Source organism: Acipenser ruthenus, chromosome 22 (assembly GCF_902713425.1).
Source record: "Acipenser ruthenus chromosome 22, fAciRut3.2 maternal haplotype, whole genome shotgun sequence".
NCBI classification, from domain to species: Eukaryota; Metazoa; Chordata; class Actinopteri; order Acipenseriformes; family Acipenseridae; genus Acipenser; species Acipenser ruthenus.
This window is the reverse complement of record NC_081210.1, coordinates 25440535-25463233: the sequence shown is the minus strand read 5'-3', so window position 1 is coordinate 25463233 and position 22699 is coordinate 25440535. Positions and strand designations below refer to the sequence as shown.

General features: G+C 37.4%; 1 protein-coding gene across 7 annotated transcripts in view; it reads right to left on the bottom strand.

The window, feature by feature from the left end:
* The window catches only part of ablim3 (actin binding LIM protein family, member 3), a 72297-nt gene that overhangs the window by 36426 nt on the left and 13172 nt on the right, over nucleotides 1–22699 (bottom strand). For 6 of the 7 annotated variants that reach the window (XR_009308153.1, XR_009308155.1, XR_009308156.1 and 3 more), the window contains exons 2-3: nucleotides 21207–21347; nucleotides 7565–7748 (exon numbers count right to left, since the gene is read on the bottom strand). Coding sequence is in view for 1 of the 7 variants with exons in the window: in XM_058996237.1 (XP_058852220.1) it covers nucleotides 7565–7748; nucleotides 21207–21347 (325 nt within the window). In the remaining 6 variants the exon portion in view is untranslated. The remainder of the gene's footprint in view (nucleotides 1–7564; nucleotides 7749–21206; nucleotides 21348–22699) is intronic. The other variant, XR_009308154.1, reaches the window with a different exon arrangement.

Here is a 22699-nt window from a genome sequence, read left to right as displayed (position 1 = left end):
AGACCTAGTTCAAACAAAAAGTTTTAATAATTTTCATATATAATTTTTTTTATTTTTTATAATGAAAACAGTCAATCGTAGGATATATAATAATGATATAATACATTGGTGAGATCGCACAGTACTTGTGTCCAATTCTGATCACCACAGTACCAAAGGGACAGTTCAATGAAGAGCAACCAGACTAATCCCATGGTTTAAAAGAATTGAGCTATAAAGATATTGGCTCTTGGATTTCGGAGTTTCATAAAGACATATGTGGCTCTTCTGGCTTTGCAAAATACTGTACTACTGAGCAGATGAAATGTCATGATGAACGTTCATTAATATTTAGTATTCAGTAGTTGCAAAGTAAATAGATTTATATAAAAACCAATTCGAGGCAGACACCACTGAGACTAACTATAGCATTTGTTACCTGAAGCTTGGCATTAGGATCTTCAGCTTTTTTGAAAGGGTGTTGAGTTTCCATGACTTCATTTCTCTATTCCTCTGAAAACCACAAGTTCTATAGATTGAAAATTCTATATTGCTGCTGGGGTTTTCAGCTCTTATTTTTTTTTTCTTTTGTTTGTGGAGCGTTCTCCTTGTTTGTAGAAATGAGCAATAGTTATGAGTGTAGAGTACAGAGCAAGAGTGATGGCACTGGAAGCTAAAGTTCCCTTTCAATGGAGCACAACAGACCCAGAGCTCCCTGTTAGGTGATGAGCAAGCAGTTAAAGGGATGGTTTATATCATCCCCTGTATTTATTATTAGCTTGTATTTTTTTTTTTATCCAATTGCGAAACAGCTGAGCCACCGTGTCCTCAATTAATGGACAGTCCTGAGCAGTCTGCTTGATAACTTTGTATCTGACAGCGCTACCGGAGATCCTTTATTACAGCTATTATCATGCTATTAGTATATTGTAATTAATGGTCTGTGTCAAAGTTGCAGCACACTAAAAAGAACATACATCATACACAGTAATATCTGCTTTCTGTACCAGCAATCAGGACCAAAGCAAGGAACATACTTGCAACACTATTAGTAAATCAGTGCAATACCTTTTGTTATGGCTGTGCAAGTCTGAACTTTTAAGCAACCAAATCAAATTGGCATTGAATGCAGATGATTTTTTAATGTTTCCTATAATTTCTGGGAAGCTGAGAAGCAGCAAACAGGATGCCAGACTGTCTGGCGTGAATGAAAATCTACCCACAACTTTCATTTAATTAACCAGAACAACATGGTATGCAAAACTTTTTGAAACAAACCGTTCTGAAGTATAAGTCTTTAATACCACATAAATCAGCCCCATTTTATTGAAGTTAAAACAGTGGTTGTGCTGTATTTAGGACTGTCACGATTTCATAAATCCATCCAGTTATTGAAATAATAAAAAAACTCTAATACAGCACAGTGATGCACTTTTTATCCTGTGCTTTTATTCACAAGTCTCTATCTAACCCCAAGCATTTCAGATGTAAATTCAATCACATTGTTATCATTCACTTTGATCCAATCTAACACGACATGCTGGTAGAGTGATTGTGAAGTTGCTTTTCTAACCCTGTATAGAGTACATCAGTTCCTGGATCTAGTCTAGTTATGCAAATGACTTACCCTAATTCTGTGGAGAGAAAAACACCTCCTACTACCTGTTATACTACCTAGTTCTTCTTTTCACTTTAGTATTCTCTCAATCACGAAGGATTTTTCCAGGAGAAAGGTTTTCTTGTGATAGAATATAAAACATAGTATCAGTTATGCGACATTACAGTTTAATGGTGTAAATGCTATGTAATAACAAAATCAACGTATTTGGAATTTAGCATCAGTTTCAGTAATTGCACTGTAATTACATATTTTTCCATACATATTTTCAGTAATATATTCTTAACCTCAGGCAACAAAAATAAATAACCCAAACTATCATCAACCGCTGGGACTGGCCAACTGGAAAAGGCTAGGTTCATCTCTAGGTCACCTCTAGCCAAAAGGTTTGTGTTTGAATCAAATTGACTTATTAAGTAAACCCCAGCCCTCCACGCATTTTCTTACTCAAGCATTAAATCTTTATACATGTACCACTGCTCTTGAGTTCTTCACAGTGATCCCCCATGTTCTGGACTGCCTCCTACCTTCTCACTTGGACCTCATGAAATTTTGGAGGTGGGTACGTTGTTTACTGTGCCTAAACAATCAACCCAACCTCCGATTACAGGGTTACAGGGTATTACCATCTGGTAGTTGACCATATCAGGGAGGTCTAAGGTTAACTACCAAGGTAATGTTGGATACTCTGGGTTTTATTGCAATTCAAAACCTTATTGTTATGTTAATCTCTAATTTGCAGGTTTATTTCCCTTTTCAAAGTTTTGCATTCTTTCTGTTTTGCTTTTTTAAAGCCAGATGTTCTATCTGAAAGTTCTGCCTTCAACTACCATGTGGCACTGCTCTGCAATGGGGTTTCTGATTGGTGGATGAAAGTTCTGAGTTTTCTAACAATGAATAAGGACAATTGGGAATCTACTTAATTTTTTTATTTATTTATTTTTACCCATTTTTTAAACCCATTTTTAAATGAGAACTTTACAACCCTGAGCCTGGTTTGTAACAAGCTCATGCCCCGAGATCCACAGTCCAGTTAATGTACTTGAGAAGATCCATAATCAAAAAATCACGTTAGTCAAATCAAAGCCAGTTCTCTCTGGGGGAATTTTCAGAGCACTAGAATTTACAGCATGTCCACATTCCATTCTTCCTCTGTGGGTTCTCTACACTGGCAGCTAAGACATGTTCTTCTCACAAACCTGGTGCTCATATGTAAAGAGCGTTTACTGCACGCATCCACCACTCTACAAACATGATTAGTATCTGCAGTATCTGCAGCCACAGAGACATTTTTATCAAGCACTGTGATACCCATGTATGCCCAGTGAGACTGTGGGAAATGTAAGCCATAAGGAGCCTCTTTTGGGATAGATTCCCTTGAGTCACTTGGTTGTCATTTTCACCACAACACAGGTATTGCTGCAGAACAATTAATGGAAAGCTAAACAAATGCATTATAAAAGCTGAGCTATTTCAATCTTAGGTTGGTATTTGTTTATTTTATGAGATGGGAATCCTAATTCAGCAAGTGGTTGCCTTTATTACAGTAACGCAGCTGTGCAGCCATGCTGAATTATTTACTTTACTGCCTTGTCTCTTGAAGTTGCCTGAAAATCCTTAAGGATGGATTATTCTAGTTTAAATGGCTCAAATACTAATTGCTTTAAGCTTACTAATGTTACCAGCAATGATTTGAAACCCAGGGACTTTATGACCCAGGAGATGCTTCACTAAGGTAAAGCTTGAATAATGTGCTGGCAGTCCGCCCAGCTATCTACAATGATTGCCTCTACACGTCGCAGGTTTGTTAATGCAAAATCATTATCTCAAATGTGTTTAATGTTTTTGGAAACCTTTCCTGCATGCTAGTTATGCCACTACAATCAATCTCATTACCCACCCCTAATTGAAAGTTCCAGAATGAAACTGAAGCAAAGTATCTTTACAAAGCAAAGGTGCGGCAATCATTTTTTTTTTGGAGGTAGAGTAGTGTCATCTTATGAAAGCTTACTTGAGATTGCCTCTCATCTAAAAACCTGATTTTGCAAAGAATTTCATTAGGGCAAGGATGTTATCTGCAATACAGACCTGGTCACTTCTAATGCAAGATTATTTCCTGATGCATATTCTTTCTGTAATTTTCAGTACACCGACAAATAATAAATATGTTTGTCAGTGCAGAAATGGTAATGGTGTCCATGGCTGCCACTGATGTCCCAGGGAGAGGCGGTATCTAAATGGCACATAGCAGTGAGCCGATTCCTATAGGACTCAGCCCACTGACAGGCTGACACATACAAGTCGAGATATAACAGAACAGCACCATGAACTACACTTCTCTGACTGGAGGTGAGAATTCGGGGTGGTGTATTTAGCTGTGTCAAATTGGTTGCATCTGACAATGGGACTGAGAGACCACATTCTTTATTGTACAGAAACTGTACTGGTAACTTGCAAGATTAAAAATAAATAAAATAATATAAAAAAGATTGGCTTACTCAATTGAAAGAATCCTACAATTTATTTTGTTACTGTCTGTATTACACATTGTGTTACGCTTGTTCTAACAGCTGTTGGCCCTTGGGAAGCTAACGTGGTGAAGTCAAAACTGAACTTAATGAAGTAAATAATGCAAATGAAAGGAATACAATGTGCCAAGCAGTCTAAGATATCCACAAAGTATTTAATCCAGGGTTTTTTTTTTTTAAAGCTTGAAATAACTCAGGAGGTTTAAAAAGCTAGTTCTGGAACATTAGCTGTTTGTTTTTGCTTTTACTTATGGTGCACTGGGGTAAATGCTTTGAGAATCTCTCCCTATGCGTCTGAATTATTTGCTAACCACCCGGATGAGTGCGCTTTCTGAATGTGAAAACCACTGCAATGAGAGGCAAGTGATTCAATTACCTTTTTAGCTGGGGAAATGGATGCAATACATGGGTTAACACATGCAATTAACACAGCGTCACTGAACGAGAAACGCTAGTTATTTGCATTGCATTAGAAAATAATGAAGGCAATTTGCAAATATTTGTAAAACTTGTACACTAGCTGCAGTGGACAGTTTACCACATGAGCATTTCCCAACACGTTTCCCCCCCATTTAACCAGTTAATTGGATTGTGCTGGCAAAGCTGTGAGGCAGCTGCTATTCCTGTGAACTTTTACAAGAGGGGTGGTTGTGCTGGGAGCCATTGACAAGTTCAGATGGGTCCAATGATGTTTTCTTTGGCCACGCGTCACATTGTAAAGTGGTAGTTTCCCAAGCTTTTCCCCAAGATAATACTGATGTTGGCATGTACTGTGTTTCACCATGGCTGACCACTTTCTGACCATGCGTGACTATACTTCTAGTCAACAAGTCGAATTAATACTATAGATCTGTGCTAACATCAAGTTAACATCAAGTTGCACGTATATTTTAGACCAGATACTGACTGAATCCAACAACTGGTACTATCATGCTGACAAACTAAAAGAAGAGGATCCACTGTCAACTTCTTGGGCCAGCATTGCCATATAAAGTGACCATTCTAAAACTGGATATTGCAATGCCAATCTGGGCCTTCTGAAAGTTCAGTACGTGCAGTATCTCTGACAGCGGTTTCACTTACAGAGCAATTGTCTGGTAACTACTATGTAGTTTATATAACTATTAGGTGATTAGTTTAATGTTACTTGACTAGTCCAAGGCGACTTACAGGTGTTACACGGCAATATAAGGTTACAGTGCAAAAACAATATTTAAATAAAGTATAGTTTACAGTAAGAGCAAATACTACTAGAATACAATATGAGATATGAAGTAACAAGTTAGGATTAAGACACTTTTTATCTACAATGACATACTAATAGTGTTACTTAACTAGTTAATAATTGCTGTTAAGGTGTAACAAAGTTAAGATTAGACTCCATGGTGTCTGTATCTACATAGCTTACAGACAGGGAGTCTTTGAGCATACATGCGCCTGGAAAGAAAAGAAGCCTGAAAGCCATTTGAAATGCATTCCAGAGTAACAGCAAAGCTATTGGTGGCCCACCACAAAGCGATGTCTCAATGACTTCCAGAGGCTTCAATACTTCCTTTACAGTGATGAATAGAACTGGCAATTGAGCAACATTTTCATACTCCTCATTGCAAAATGATGTGTTCCAAACAAGCTCTCCAGCACATGGGACTGTAACCCAGCAGCATTGTGTTTAACTTCCTTTCCATAAGGGGCTCATTCTAACACACTGTGAGCAGTCCTGCTTTAGTTTAGATGGTGTCCAGACTCTAAATATAGGAACAGCTGTTCCCCTAAAACACTCAAAATAGACACACAGCTGCACCGTGGCCATAAAATCCTTTATCGTAGCTTCTTCTTTACAAACGCTGTATACGATTTCCTTTAAAAAAATTAAAATACTACATCGGGCATGTGACAGAGAAACATTTTACTAGAACGGATTGCATCATGCACAAAGTAGCTGGTACTTTCCCTTTCCAAATGAAACTCAAAGGCAGCACAGTGGAACAATGCAATGACAATGCAACATTGGGATAATGGTAGCACAAGGGTATGAGCCGCTGGGAGTATTGCACCACAATGGAAACATTTTCTATTTTGACATACAAACGGTAGTACAGTGGTACGATATGAACACAGGTGATCTTATTACAGGACTTCCTCAGGGTTATACCCTGGTACTATAATGGTATTTCAAGTGGTATTTTTTACCCTTTTGTGTCAGGATGCTATGTCTACATATTTGGGTTCTGTGTAAATATGAAGGCTACTAACTGTATAGTAGTTGTACTCTGGACAGAAATCTTTAATTTCTCATTTTCCTCTTTGCCTGATGCATCCTTTCTAATCTGCTTTGGTGTCAGTGTGTTTAACTGAGGTGTAATTTAGTTTTCAAGGAAAAACAATGATGATGAATGTAAGCAGTGAAAGCAGCAGCATTGTAATATCTCTCTGTTTTAAATGCACCACTTAATCATGACAGTAAAGAAACCGAGATCACTCTGATATTTCTGCCCCCATTACGATATACCTGACTTCCATCTTTAAAAAAAAAATAAAAAAATCACACAAGCTGGCAGTTATATATTTATATTACGTTAAAGGACATTCAAGTTTACTGGTACTTTAAAAAGCAACATAGAAGTCCTTGAGAAATGTGAGGATGGCACCTCCATTCTTGATAGTCCCTTGATGTCCATACACATAATATGTCTCAATATTGTACAGTAGTTACCGTTACACTGGTTATACATTCAGTGTGTTTGTGGGTGTGTGTGAGTTTGTACCCCAGATGTACAGAATAAATAGGACTTTGTGCATGAGCAAGTACAAAAAAAATATTTATATTGTACTCTGTTCTAACAAACGCATGTGCATTCATCTTTTGTGACGTGTGAGGGAATAACATGAAAATCTCTTGCTTTAATGTTACCATAGCAGGAAAGCATGTGCTTAACAACCCACCATCAAAACCTAGAACAAAGAGCGTATACCCAAACCTCTGGAAATTACATTGGCTGCTTTATAAATAACCTACACTCATGGATAAACCTGTTCAATTAATAAAAGGTCATAACACCAATGAAATATTGGAATAATTGACACTTCACATCTGTATAGCATATCACAGTTAATTTCCCCTTTGGTGTAATATTACATTTTGAATGTAAGCAATATAAAGCAAACAATTTGGACGATACGATGATTTAAAAAGTCTTGACAGATCAATTAATCTCCTTCTAATACGATACCGAGCTAATGCAACTACTGCTACATCAAGGTTATGATTACCGGCATCTGAATTTAAATCAATTGAATAAACCACCAGCGTTCTCCTGTTACTCCCAGAAACCCAAATGGAGAGTTGAAACTACATTTCAGTCAAACCCTATGCTCAGCAAATATGACATTGTTTAAAAAATGCATAAAAATCTGAATTGTTTCTGAGTAGACGTCTTACCTGCAGACGCTGCAGACGAAGCACTTAGGGTGATAGGTCCTGCCTAAAGCTGAGACCACCTCCCCAGTGATGAAGTTCCCACAGCTGTCACACCGTGTCCCATACAGCCGCTGGTAGTCCGAAGTGCAGATGTACTCCCCGTTCTTCTGGAAGAAGCCCGATGTGGCCAGGTCACATCCGCACACTGCAGAACACACAAAGAGCTCTGTTTGTATTTTATTGGTTCTTTTTTAAATTAGGAACCTAATGAAAAAAATATACAGCCACACGTATATTTTATTTCCTTTGTGGTCTTAACTTCATCTATTGGTATTTGGAGGGTGGCAAAACATTTTCCAATATGAAGGATGTCATTCATCACGAGGATTTGTGTGCCCCTGTGAAAATGTAATTCTCTTTTCAAGACATTTTCATCTACGGAAGCCCTTTTGGAGAAAAAATAGATCATATTAGGCATTTAATGCAATTACATATACTGTACAGTTCAGGTCTTGACATTAGCGCCCTCTATTACCCCTGGTGCCTGTCCAAGAATCTAGTTTATCCATCATTTGATGCCTCCACCTGCAAAATATAATTCCTTGAATGTTGTTTGTTTTATAACAAGACCTACTTTAGATGTGACATAACCTGTAGTATTCATGCTTACAAAGGATTCTTTTATCAACATTTCGTGCAAAGATATTTGCTGGAAATCAACCAAAAAAGCTAGTACTAAACATGCAGTATTTTACAATTGGTCCAAGAGTTGGTACATTTTCTACCTTAACATTGCTGTCTTATTAAAACACCTAGTGTTTTGCCCCCGCTTGTCAGCCAAGCTGGAAATGCAGCATTCTTTTGAAAGGAGATCCTTTCTGAGCAGAGAGAGTGATGGGAACTTGGCAGCCAGGCAGACACCTGTCAGACAGGTGCTAGGCAGTGTAAGCTGGAACCTTTCATCAGGAACACATTACCCTGGCAATACACAAGACCTAAGCACTGGCAATCAGCAGCACCCTACAGTACATCCTGGGACATGGAGAAGTAGATTGAAGTAGGTATTCCTATGGGAGGCTTCCCAACCCCCTGGAGTTTCTGAAGTGTATAAATCAGTAGTATAATCCTTATACAAGTTTACCACAGTAGAATGGCACACGAACTTTGCAGTTTTTAATATGCTTTATCATAACTCTCTGAGCGTGACAATGCTTACAATACCTATACTTTACGATGCTCTCACTGCTTTTTATTTCACTTTGCTATGGTTTTACTATGTAAAAGTGAGCGTTTTGTATCACCTTTGCTTTTAGACAGTCTTACAGAATTAAACAAAGATTCAAATTGTACCAGTATGTATAACTTCATCTGACGGACTGTGTTTCTAATTTAAGATGCAATGGGCAATGTACAGTATTTTCACACATTGTCAATATGGATGACACAGTAATAGGAAACCTAATTATTTCTTAAATTAGAAATGTTGAAGCGAAACCTCAAATCCCAAATGCCCTCAAGGACTGAGAGTACCAAAGACTGAAAGTACTAATTAGACTCCAAGATTAGAAAGAATCACAGGAAATGAAAAGCCAACTGTTTAAAATGTGATTTGTTTATTTTAAATGCATCAGCGAGTGTGAATAGTAGTCAGGTAGTTTTTACATAATGTTTTTCTTGGAAACTGTTCAATTTTAAGCTCATTCTCAGATGCTGTACTGCCCCTGTAGATGGTGCTGTAATACATCAGTACATTTATTTTCTAAAGATGACAGTTATTTATAGTGCATAAGTTCACAAAGATGAACCCAGTTTTAAAAACAATCCTAGGAACTGCACGTTACCTTGAAACAGACCTCATGGTGCGTTGTTAACTACAGGAGCAGCGGTATCTTCAGCACTGGTTTTGAGGTGGTTGTGTACTGCACTTGTGGTTTCTAAGCTGGTATATAATTATATGTTGCAAGATTGCTTCCTTCTAATCAGGTACCCACCACAGTACTGATATGTTCAACTGAGGCTGAGCGTTTGCTGCAGAAAGAAGGTTTGAAGAGTATTCTAGGATTTACTTATTTTTTTTAAATTTCATTCTATAAGGAAAACTCAAATGTTTGGCTTTGGATTATCATTTGTTTTTGTTTTTGTTTTGGACCAGCTTACCCATCTCTAAAACCAGCACCATGTCTCCTGAACCTTACATTGACCAGCTCTGACCAGGATACACCAGTGCTGGTCATTGCTGTGATTTCCATCAGGGCTAAACAGCATTTCAATTTCAATTGAATCAACTCCAATACGTGTACTGTAATAGGATCACTGTAATTTATGACCTTAAATGACATGCCACAATACTTTTCATTTTTAATATTTTGTTTTATCCGACAACCCACATTAAGCACTCATGAGCCAGGGAATACATAATAATGAAGTACATTTACGGTACTAATGTACTAATGCCTGTGTAATGCATACAGCCACAGATTAAATACAGAGCAAAACGCAGAGGAAAATCCAAAGCAAGGCATGTCTAAAGTACTGAAATGACATAAAACCAAACAGACTTCATTCACATACTGTACTTCATGTGTGTTTTTTGTTCTATATGCAGATACTGTTACATTATTGTATCTGGGTGTTACAGAAACTGAGCTTGCAAATAAAAAGCCTCTGGCATTTAGCAATCAAGTTGAAAGCCCATTACATGCAGTGCAGTACAGTGACTTGGCAGCACAATACAGGACATTTACAACTTTTTATTGTTTTGCCTGGAACCAGCTATTACTGTATTAAAATGGGAAATAGAAGCAAAGTAGTATTTTCCATGTAATGCATCCAGTTGGTATTGGCTTTTGATTTCAATACTGAATTAATCAGTGAGAACAAAACAGAAAAAGAATCAAAGGAAGTCACTGGGTTATGTTTTAGCAGAATGCTGACAGGTTAAGAGATCAGAAAACTATTTAAACACCATTATATGTGCCTTATGTCACATGCTTTCTTTACAAATCTTTTATTTTTTAAATTTAGATGACAACATCTTGGGTCCTATTCTGAATTTATGTATCATTTATTGTAGTTTCAAATCCAAACACTTAATTTAAAATGACTGACTGAATCCAATAATACAAACAAACTAAAAAAAAAACACATTATTTATTACACCACTGCACTTGCAAACACCACAAAATTAATTCCACATGGTCCCATGCGAAACCACAAAGCACCTTTTGGCACTGAGTGTGGAACAAGAAATATTTTGCAGAACAGGGATATGAAGATATATGAGTTTAATTTCACTCAATGCATTTTCCATGCTTTTGTTCTGAGTGGCTCTGGGGAAACCTGCAAATTCTGCTCCCCGATCTGTAAAGTGATATTCTAAAACACTTTGTAAATAAAATCAATTTACTCACTGATTGGGTTAGACAGAAACATAGAAACTGTGTTAATATGTAACACACACTGCCCCACACGTAACACAGTTAAGTCATTTGTATTGTAAAGAGAATCCTTGACACGTATTCTGATACAGATTATACTGTATATAAACTGTGCTGTTGCAAGTCTGTATCAATCATGATAGGATAGAGCAATAATAATTTGAATGGCTGGTTACTATAAATACTGTACAGAATATCTGCTATATGCTATTCTTTTCTATATTGTGTCCCTTTTTCACTGAGATCACCAACCATCTTTTTAAACCACCACAGAACACATTTGAAAAACTATCCATACAGAATACACGATTTCTGTTAGCCAAGAAAAATACATCTTTTGACTCTTTGAATTCTCTTCCTGCTTGAATAATAGAAATGACAGGGTGCTGGATCAATGGTGGAAGCAAAGATAATGCAGGTTAACTGGATACTGGCCAGAGAGATTTTTAAAAAGCATGTCACATGTTTAATAACCTGTTTTATTTGTAATGGAATGCTATGTTTTGGCTGCATACTAATTCGGGTTGAAAAAAGGGCCATCATCTTAATACATCCTTCCTGGTTGACTGTATTTCAGAGCCTTGAATCATGGCCTCAGCTTGCAGTTGCTATAGAGAATTTGCTGGTTGCCCTGGCGACTGCTGGCCTTCGTTTGTACAGCTGAGGCAGGTGATTTCTCTGTGCTTCTATTGCTGCCTTAAAAGCACCTATCATATATGTTGAAATGCAAGTTTGTGCTTAAATGAAATGAAGGACAGGGAATCCCATGCATGTAATTGTATTATCAGTGGTCTGGAAGTGGCGATAACACACCTCTCTATTCTAATCTCAGGGACAATGTGAAGTGTATCATTTCAGATACTGTTTTTCACTGGAGTGCACATGTGGTATGATACTGCATGCTTACCAAACAGCACTCTATGTATTATAATGCATTATCATATAATGGCATATTTTAAGTGCACCATGTCCTAAACAAAGAATCACAAACTACTAACCATTAAGTACTATTTACTCCTCAAACAAAACAGTTCTGCAGCAATGCAGCAGCTACATTAACTACCAGGTACAACACATTACCCAATGAAGGGACACCCTAAATTAAATATGCTTTTAAGTTCTGCCATGTGAAATGACACAGCATGTTTACTTAAACTCCCTGCAAAGCTGCTGGTAAGACATCCAACATCTGAAATGTCTGTGGGTTTGTGTGTGTGTGTGCTGGGTTTGAATGGGGCCCATAGCACACTTAGATATATTCATCGCCAGCCCACAGATGCAATTAAAATGCTTGGCTGCATAAAGGATTTTCCACCTCTTAATGATAGACTTTGTATCGTGTTTATGTACAAACTCCTTATGACTGCAGAAATGGCCTTGAGCTTTTAAGATAAGCTATGAAAAGCAGGACCCGCTGATTAAATTTGGCTATTTTCGTGATCCACATCTTAGAGCTCTTTAAAGTGTCAGACAAAATATTTCCCAAAAATTGAATATTAAAACGCGCATCAGCATGTAACACTTAGACCATGGAAACCGAAGCCGGTGGTTGAAAATCTTGCTTCTCGTCTAAATTCTTTCAGTCTGCACACAAATGTTTTATACCAACAAATTATGCTAAACTGAGGGGAGCTTATTCATCTGATCATCCAGTGAGCTGGAACCTATCCTACAGACAGCCTGAACTCCTGTCACTGCAGAAATGTTCTCTGTGTCCTGAACTGAATTGAATCAATCTTTTTGAATGAGGAATTTAAGTGTATGGATAAAATACATTCTGCAACTTACCTGGCAGAACTAAGTGCAAGGGAAACAACAGGTCAAGAAAGCTTTATGTTAGCCCTTTAAGCTTCATAATGAAGCACAGTGCAAAGTGGTTTGGAAGGTAACCAGATTGCTATACTGTACAGCTTGACCAGTACTCTGAACTGCTGAACTAAAAGATTACTGTACTGTACTGTATACACATTCTAACTTGGATATCCTTAACTGTGTATCAAATCTAAGGAACACCTAAGACCACTTTAATGGCCAAATGCGAGGTGGCTTATAAGTAGGTTCTGTAATTAAAATATTGTAGACTAGCCTTGTGATTAAAGATGCTGACAGGAAGCAAGCAGACACATCCACTGACTTTAGTAAATACAAATGCAGAAGCTTGAGCAAAAGCAAATGAAAATGCTAGATTAATTCCAAACAGCATGTTCCACTGCCTGTATGGGTGTGGTTTGCCAGTCCTGTAGTACTTCCTGCAGGACACAGCGTCAATAGTGAGAAACTGAGTGTCTGCCTGCCGCTTTCACCTGTACACAAAACAAACACGTCAGACTATTTCCTGAAAGTGCTGATACTAACGGCTGGTTTCACAGGCTCAAATCTTAGACTACCGTGTAAGATTGCATTAGTATCAAAATGTGGAATTTTATTAGCTGCAGTTACATCAGGTAAAACCTATCCCGTGCAAGGCAGATGATACATAAGCATCATTGGTTTGTGGGTATTTTGTGTGATGCAAAATGTGTTAATAAAAAAAAAAAAGATCCACCACCTACAGCTTACAGAAAAATATCTTTGCTTCTTGGATTTAAAATGTAAAACTAATCTAGAAATCACAAAATCCCACAAAGGAGATTTGATGATATGCAAAAATAAATAAATAAATAAATAAATAAAATAACCTGTACCTGAGTAATAAGAAGGCTAAATCATTATCTGGTCTAATTTTATTAGCATCTGCCAGTCACTCACACGTAGTTGCTAAGGAGACAAGAACTTTGTGGTCATTCTCTGAGCCCTACCCTCTCCCAGCAAAGCTTCTGAAAATAGTCTATTAAACCATCATTCTGAAACTGCTTGGGAATTTGTCAGCTGTAGCGAAGTTCAGCAATTAAAAAGCATCCCAGTCTAATTATAGAATAATTATCCTTCCCTTGCACAACTTGCACAACTGGCAGAGTTGATCTTTGCTGGTTAGAATTTAACTCAGGTTAAACTATACATTTATCATCCTAGTCTTACACCTGCATCTGAATATTCCTAGCTTCATGCTGTGCTGTTTATCAAGCCAAGCCATCAAACCCTATTCATAGTCTGAATTAAATGAAGGTAAATGCAATTCTGGCACATACAAGAATGGAGAAGTAACTGGTGCATGTTTTACATGGTTGGACTGCTCAGATGAATATACCGTAAAGTGTGCCTTCTGCAACGTCAGCATGCTTTCTTTGTGTCTCAAAGAGAATATATTCTCTATGTTGGAGGATTGGTTTCCATGGCAAAAGCTGATGATTTACCATCATTACTTAAGTGAAGAAGAATGAAGAATTTACATACCTTTCCATATGTCTCTATTCCAGTAACCAGACCTGTTTTATGTATAATTATTAATATTCTGCTTATTAGGATAATATTCTGCTTATCACTATTATTATGAATCATACCCCCTTTACCCCATTCATTAAAAATATTTGACCTGTATTTGTGGGCTTAATCCCAACAGCCGGTGTGCAAAGGAAGCTTTGGCAAAGCATTGACATTTGGTTTCTCAGTCTGCTTATTTGAACGTGTACATCCTTATGAAGTTAAGGACCCATGTAAACATCCGTTGTACAAATCAGTACAAATGTTTTACAGACCAACCTAGATTCTGTTTACCGCCTGCGGAATATTTCTTAATGGAACAAAGGATCAGTTAAATGTATTGTTTTGGACCATCAGATTTAATGACTTTCTGCTGAGGCAAGTGTATAATAGTGCCAAAGAAATATCCACAATACCACTCCTCGCCTACCTTATTGTTGAATCAGAGGACTTATACTTGCTATTAGACATAGTGATGCTTCTTAATCTTTGCCACTAAAGGAACAGTTGTTGGTGTTGACAGATATCATGTCCCATAAAACGTATGCCAACCACATATCTTGTTGTTTGATATAAAAAGGGGTTGCCATGGATATTATGTTTGTAATTATTTCTGAGAGGGTGCATGAGACTGGCTTTCTTATTAATGGTGGATACCGCCCCACTCTTCAGACAACTAGAATGGATTTCAGTATACTGAGTGGGGATTCGCATTAAAAAAAGAGAAAGCTATCAGAAAACGTGACTACTCCCATAAGGAGAAGAAACACAAGAAGATTACTTCTGCCTCTGTCATATTTGTGAATTTACTGCATGGACCTTATTTAGTTTTACAAATTACTGTATGAACTGGCTAGACTTTATATTACACAACGGAAGGATTCCAAGATAGCGGTTAGCTGTTTCTGTAATACTAGATTGAACAGCCCCAATCTATCCAAAGTGAAATTAAAAAAAAGCTTATGATGTCACTGAATCTGGGTCCAGGGGAACGAAAAGCAATTCGATAACCCTCCATAATACTGCCAGCACACTTGATCCTAATGTAGCCCACACCCTGCAGACAGTCAGGCACTCTGAAATGTGATAATAACACTAATCTGTGCAATTAGAATAAAAAGAGGCTACGTTTCTATTGCCTGTATGAATGCTGATGTGTGGTACCTCGGGTCGTTTCCCACTGCCTCTTGTTCATCCCTTTCTGGTTCAATGGGATGAATCTTAAGATACCTTAGACACCTCAATGAGCATCTTGATTTCACTGCCAATCCCAGCACCTCAGATTGTTATTGGTTGTTTCACTCTTGACATGATCTGTGTCTTTATTCAGTGGTAGCTGGGAAAAGCTTCTGATTCATACCTCATAGAGGCATCATCTAATTTGTTCACTTCTTGAACTTTTGCTCACTTCTTGAACTTAGGGGCTGAATATAACAAAAGAAACCAGGAGAATATATCTTGTCAAAACTTTGGATGTTGAAGTTGCTAAGATAGAATTCCAATATAACATCTCACGGCTGTATTTATGAATCGTGACAATTGAAATGTAAGTATCGTGATCACCAAAGTCCACTTGCATGCATACTTCCTACAGTTTGCCAATTGACTTTTGTGTAATAAATACCGTACATGTTGCATCATTTCTCATCAAGTTTGCCTGAAAAAAAAACTTCAGTCATAAATGGTCATTTATAAATGGTCACAAATCAGTCACGAGTGTCACATGTACTCTTGTGCATATCTTAATGTTACATATTGTGATAAGAGTCATTTTGTGATGTAGGTGTAACAGAATAAGGAGGCATCCTAAATGTCCCACCCACTCTGTGTCTTTGGTATCAGAAAGACAACGCACCCTCCACTGGCAAGATATCGAGTCCTAATTACTTTGCTGATTCTGCCAACTAACAGCAATGGATTAGTCCTATCACCTTCTTAAGAGTCCATATAGGGACATCCACGATGTAGCAGCTGGCTTGCTATTTTAAAAAAGTACTTAAATCTGCCAGACTTGTCAGAGACCTAACTGACTTCACCCTTTGCAGACAGACAGCATCCCTAGCTCAAGAAACAAGATAATTTACTGTATTACTGTATTACATCCCATTCTGTAGTTTTCTGTCCATTACCAAACAATTCCAGCACATAGTCATTAATCTAATTGTATGCTAATTAATGACAGTAGGGGTTAGTTGCACAGGTTTTAAAGGAAGGTAAATGGTTTAATGTTTTCTTAACTGTGTGAAACATGAACGGCGGCTAACTTAAGCCCATTTTCAAATCAAGTGCTTTGCATTCATTGACATTTTGAATCCCGCTCTGGACTTTTATGATTGGCTCATAAAAAAAGAGACTATTCATGATGTTGCTGGGGAACTGGGCTGATCATATTTGATGGGCCATTTTACACACCCAATTAAATCTAGGAACAAATACCCGGTCTGTCTCAGGCATTTTAATGAGTCTCTTTCCTCTAAGCACATCCTTCCAAATCAGAAATGGACGTGTTAAATAAAGACGGATCCCATTAATAAATCAGTAATAAACCACAACACAATAATTCACACTTTACAACAAGGGACTGCTGATGCATTATTGTTAGTTTTCGGGCTGATAATAAATAAGTGTGGATGATTATTATATAGATGTGTATCCCTATGCAGCTGTTACAACATCTTGCATTGCTGTATTGACTTGTATGGTTCACTTAATAATTGCAAATGCAGCAGATACTTAAAAATATTGTACCGATTTTCTATTCTCAATTCAATTAATACATGCCGGTTAATAGTCTTGCCATTCGGTTTAATCCTGTATGAGAACCTGTTTATTAACTAAACTACTTTCTATTTATAGTTGCTGACACAGAGAAATCCTGAGATGTACAAACAGAGAGACATGCTGAATCAATTTGAGGGATTTTTTTTGTCTCCAAATTGCTTTGATTTGACTAGAAATGCATTCAAGCAGAAATTCCAAAATAACCTCCGAAATAACCACTGCTATGACAGAAGTTCATTAGGAAGGATGCCCTTTGAAAGCACACAGTTTAAAGAAGTACTGTATCATTTAACAGCCGATAAAATTGTTTATAGGCGTTTATAATAAGCATTGCTTGGATTAATTCAATTTCTATCATCATGTATTTAGTTTTCCTGCAGTGTGTTGTGTGTTGTCAAAATGGGCATCAGAAACTGCCCATGGTGTAATAAAGCATAGTGAAAGCATTGTAAAGAATAGCGAGGTATGGTAAAGCACATTATTTAACATGGCAAACTATGGTAAATGTGTAGTATAACCATTGGAAAAACATGGGGGGAAACTGCAAAAATACTGTGGTAAACTTTTCTAAGGGTGTGTTCAGTGTACTTTCATACTAAAAAAAAACTAGTAAAATGATTTAACAACTGCGTTTCAACAAGAAGTCTTTATTAATGTCTTCTTGGATTTTGAGAACAAGGTAACTGTTGTATGTACCCTTATACAGGTCTACTGTATTGTAGAAGCATGGTGAAAGCATGGTGGATCACATGACAGCTTGATGGCTAACCAATACGTTTGGCAAAGCAACGGGTCAACCATGATAAAGAACAGTAAATGCATAGAGCAAGCTTGGGAAATTCATGGGAAAACTGCAACATTTCTAAGGTAAACTATTAAAAGGGTAAAGTCCCTAGTATTTCTATACTACATTGCATCAGGCTGCTTTAGGAGTGAAAAGGTTAGGTGTCTATTTGATTGACAATTTGACATATTTTAATAAACTGCTTTTCTAAATGAGTAGTGAGCTAATTTTGTTTGATCTAAAATGATCTCATCCCTATGGATTTATCAACATATATAGAAGTGCTACCAGATGTTCAATATTAGTAATCTGTTACACAGAAGTGTACTGAAAAGTGAGTATGAAAGTGACTGGCGCTATCAAACAAAACCACTGGTATTTATGGTGTATTGATTCCAATAACAAGTTATTTTAATTACATTATTCTTGATGCAAACCATTAGCGCTCAGCTTGTTATTTAATAGTGGCAGGATTGGCAAATACATGAAGGTATTTGTGTAGATTTCTAAATCACTTCAAAGTTCAACTAAAGGGTTGATCCTGCAATTGACAATAAATTACCGATCACAGCTTCACATTTCTGCTACAATAAAATAAATGACCTTATAATTGTAGATGAAATGTGCTTTAGCAAATGATACTGTACAATTACATTCAAATGATACTGTACAATTACAGTCAGGTAAAGCATCTGTTTAGATGTTTTTAAAATATAATTCTCATGTTGCTGATGACCTTTTGGCATTTTGAGCAATGGATGAATTACCCACCCCATTAGTTGTTTTTACCTCTCTATTAAACCCACAATGTCTCGGCTTCCTTGAGTTGCATCTACCGCAATGAAAACATGAACGTACGGTATATTTTGCGTACAGCCTTATATACCTGTCCTTATCAATGTCTGTGCGATAAAAAAAGGAAAAACACACAGCACCCCCCCATTTGCATTTGCTAGTCAATGAAAAGGAAACGTTAGATTTGTTTAACTTTCATTTCCACAGCTCCTCATGCCAAACGCTTAAATAAATATGTACAGTATGCATGTTTAAAGAGAAAGGAAGAATGCTACATAATTGGGAAAGCAATACTTGCAATGAGTTTTGCAAGAGCGAAAATTTAGCTTCCAGTTTGCCTGGATGTCATCCAAGAACATTGCAAACATTTTCAAGTTAATATTGATTGTCCCATTGTTCCCCGTATAAAATTTCACAACAAAAGTCTTACTGTTCCTTGACATTTTTGAGAAATTTGTAACAACATAGGATTTGACAAGGGTTGGCATATTCCAACCAAAAATGAACAGTCAACGCTTTATCACAAAATTGCACAATAAAAATGAATTGTTCAAAACAATATTTATTGTTTTAAAAATATAATATTGCATATGATCATTTCTTACTTTTTGTAAGTGACTGATGAATTTTAGAAGACTTCCTCTGTAAAATACATGCATTTTTGGTGCTGTGTTTGAAAGTGTGTGGGTCCATTACATTAACTATTTTATGTTAATGTACTCCATTTTCCAGTACTTACATTAGAATAATTGTTCAAAGGGGGAAAAAAAAACAGAAATCATTGTGACACGACTGTATCACATAACCAGTCTCATACTGATTTGTGTATTGTGTAGTTTAGTTATCCTTTTCAATACCTGTACATTTCTGCAATGTACCACTTTATCATGAGAAACAACTTTCCGATTTCATATGACTCAGCTCTAGTCAGCAAAACATTCTCAATGCATGGACTATACTTGTTTGGCTCAAAAGCAAATTAAACGAAAAACATTTTCAACTGAATGCAATTGGACACCACACTTCAATACTTTAGTACTGCATCTTGCAATAGTTTGAAACAGAGTGCCAATATAATGTGTCTGTAGGTTTTCAAAACAAACCCCATGGATTTCTATTTGCATGTGCAACTGAGGTTTTCACTTCTCTCAAAATAGCCTGAGACTCTAAGCCTATGTTGAAAGTATTTATGGTTTTGTGTAATTACATATGTATAACATTTGTGGCTCTGAATTTGAGGCTACATCCTGTTTATTGGCAGCGTAGAATATGTATTTGAGACGTATTTTCATAGTGTTTCTTTTAGTTTTTAATTTACAAGGATATCATTTGTGGCGTGCGTATATCACTTTACTGACCCATCTGTACAACAGGCACAAGACTCATGTACTCATATTTCCAGTTTAGCGAAATATTCTGATGTGGTGCTGATGTCTTATTTTACTGTGATGTACTACACTACAAAAACCATTTTCAAGACACTCTTCCTTATAGCAAATGACAGGCTCCTAGAGAGTGCAATTCTGCCTCATGACGCAGGCATGCAAATTCCCAGTGCACCCCAGACACCAAGTGACCCAGAAGTAAAGTGGTGAAGTTCCTGGAGCCGAGCAACAGCTCCACCAGTTAGAGCTCCAGGATGCAGCTCATTCCCATCTCCGGGGAGGTGAAGAGAGAGGGAGGGTGGTGAAGAGCAAGTGTTAGACAGCAAAAAAACAAGTGAATGATACTGAATGTGTGGAGGAAGAGGATGAATGACGTTATAGACAGCCATTGAACCGCAAAGCTTCCGAAGATTTGAAGCTGTCTGAAACTACCCTGGCTTTAGAATGGTGTGGTTTAAGGTGTATGACACATAACAGCGTTAATGGCTTGCTGAACTACTGAAGAGAAATAGGCTTGTGTGGCAGGTGACATTCAGTTAATTATCAGAACTTTATTCACATGCTATAGCAGAAGCACTTCCTCCCTAGGTGGGTAGAGTTGCCGTTGCCAGGAGACGAATTCTTATTGGCCAGCTAAATGTTGCTGAAAATAAACCATTCCCAGGAGGAGATGTCACCAGACATGGTTTCCACAGCAACCCCCCCCCCCCCCCCATGCAGCTATAGCAATACCTTTAGAGCCGTTTTACTATTTCAGCTACAACCAGTTGAGAATTTACCAATACCTATGCAGTAAGACAAACAATTGACAATCAGATTTTAGTGCTTACATGAAATATTTAAATGGTCAGACCCCAGAATACCAAGCTGATTTGGTTCAATGCGTCATTTGCCTCAATGGATCCTCAATGGATCTGTACCTCCGTTTTGCAGTTCAATGTTAGAGCCCAGGAATCTCTGAAAGGTAGTCATCAATGTAAATGTTTCCATTTTTATGACGTGAAAACGTTATCCAAGTGCCGTTTGTCGTCATTTTGTTACATAAAGCATACTGAAGTAGGCTAATGTTTTCTCACTGTAGTATTTATTAGTAGGGTAATTAAAATGAAGTGTGTTCTTACCATGGCAGGTAAAGCACTTGACATGGAAGTGGGTGTGCTGCACTCTCACCACTTCCCCCTTGCAGACATCTCGGCACCTGTAACACTGAATCACTGAGGAGCCACGGCCTGCGCTGTACGAGTTGTGTTGATAGGGAACTGCTGGAAACAAGAGGATAAATTAGTTAGAGCAAGGTTAGGAACTAGAGACAGATCAATGTACTGGTAAACAAGGAGAGTACACATTACCACAGTCGTTAAAATGTATGCCGTTTCATTTTCAATTTATTGAAAAGCACCTGGGAAGACGGTTTTTCAAAAAACTATTAAAACTAAAGAAAGAAAGAAAGAAAGAAAGAAAGAAAGAAAGAAAGAAACACTCCTGAAATGTCAGAAGTGTAAAACTCAATGTAGTTAACATGTACCTTAGGTGTTATTTGCATAGATGCTCAGTAGCACCGTAGGAGAGGACTTGCCGCAACAGAGTTACAGGCTCAATTTTGAAACCTGATGGGAATCGATGCTTTTGTGTTCTGAACTCTCCATCATGACTCCCAACCCCTATGTTATTTATTATTATTATTATTTTTTTACTTCTGGGTGAATAAATAACATTATAAAAATCAAGGACAATTCAAAAGAGAAGCATGTTATTTACTGCACCATTTCCATCTAGACTGTTTTCTCTGGCCTGAGATCACTGAATTCACAACCTACCATTGTAAATCTGCCAATCCTATTAGCCTTGATCCTACACTGCAGTAAAAAAGATGATGTTCGGCCTTGTGGTGTATGTGCAAACCAAGGTCACGAAGCAAGGTGAAATGGGGCAACTGGAATGAAGAGCAATTTTCCTATTGATCTGTGTATCAGACAAGGGCAATCATAGCTTCATGTGCAATTGATTTGGGGCGTAATTATATTACAGAAAAAAGACAAAGAAAATCCTGTTACTACTGTCTATCGTATGCTTAAATTGTTCCTTCAGGGTCCACACAGAGAGGCCAGTACAGGTAAATCACTTTGAGTCATTTTTTCAACTATTGTACGTGTTTATCTTTCATGAGGATTCCTAATAAGACACGCTGATTGGTATTGGTTTAGTCTGTTTAGTCTAAGCTTTATTCAAGTTAAATGTGCAGCTCAACTGCGTGCTGACAGGCGTGCTGATGGGCTGTCTCAGAGCTGTCAGGGAGCTCATCCCGAAGAACAGCGTTTCAGCATGTACAAATCTGCACTAGCTGGAATGACTTTTTAACTGCCTGGCTCTTGCCAATTTTACATTCTTTAAACATTTGCTTGACACAACCCATTAAACAAAACAAAACAAAACAAATAAAACCACACAATTTGAAAATACAGCATGCACATCAAATGTCCTAAACTGAAGCGATCAAAGCACAGGGCCCATTTCTGTCAATCTGTGATAAGACGCATTTCAAGACCAACACTGAAATGGCTATAAGTACTACTAAATCCTCAGGTATGGACAGATCTTACCTCGACAGACAAGT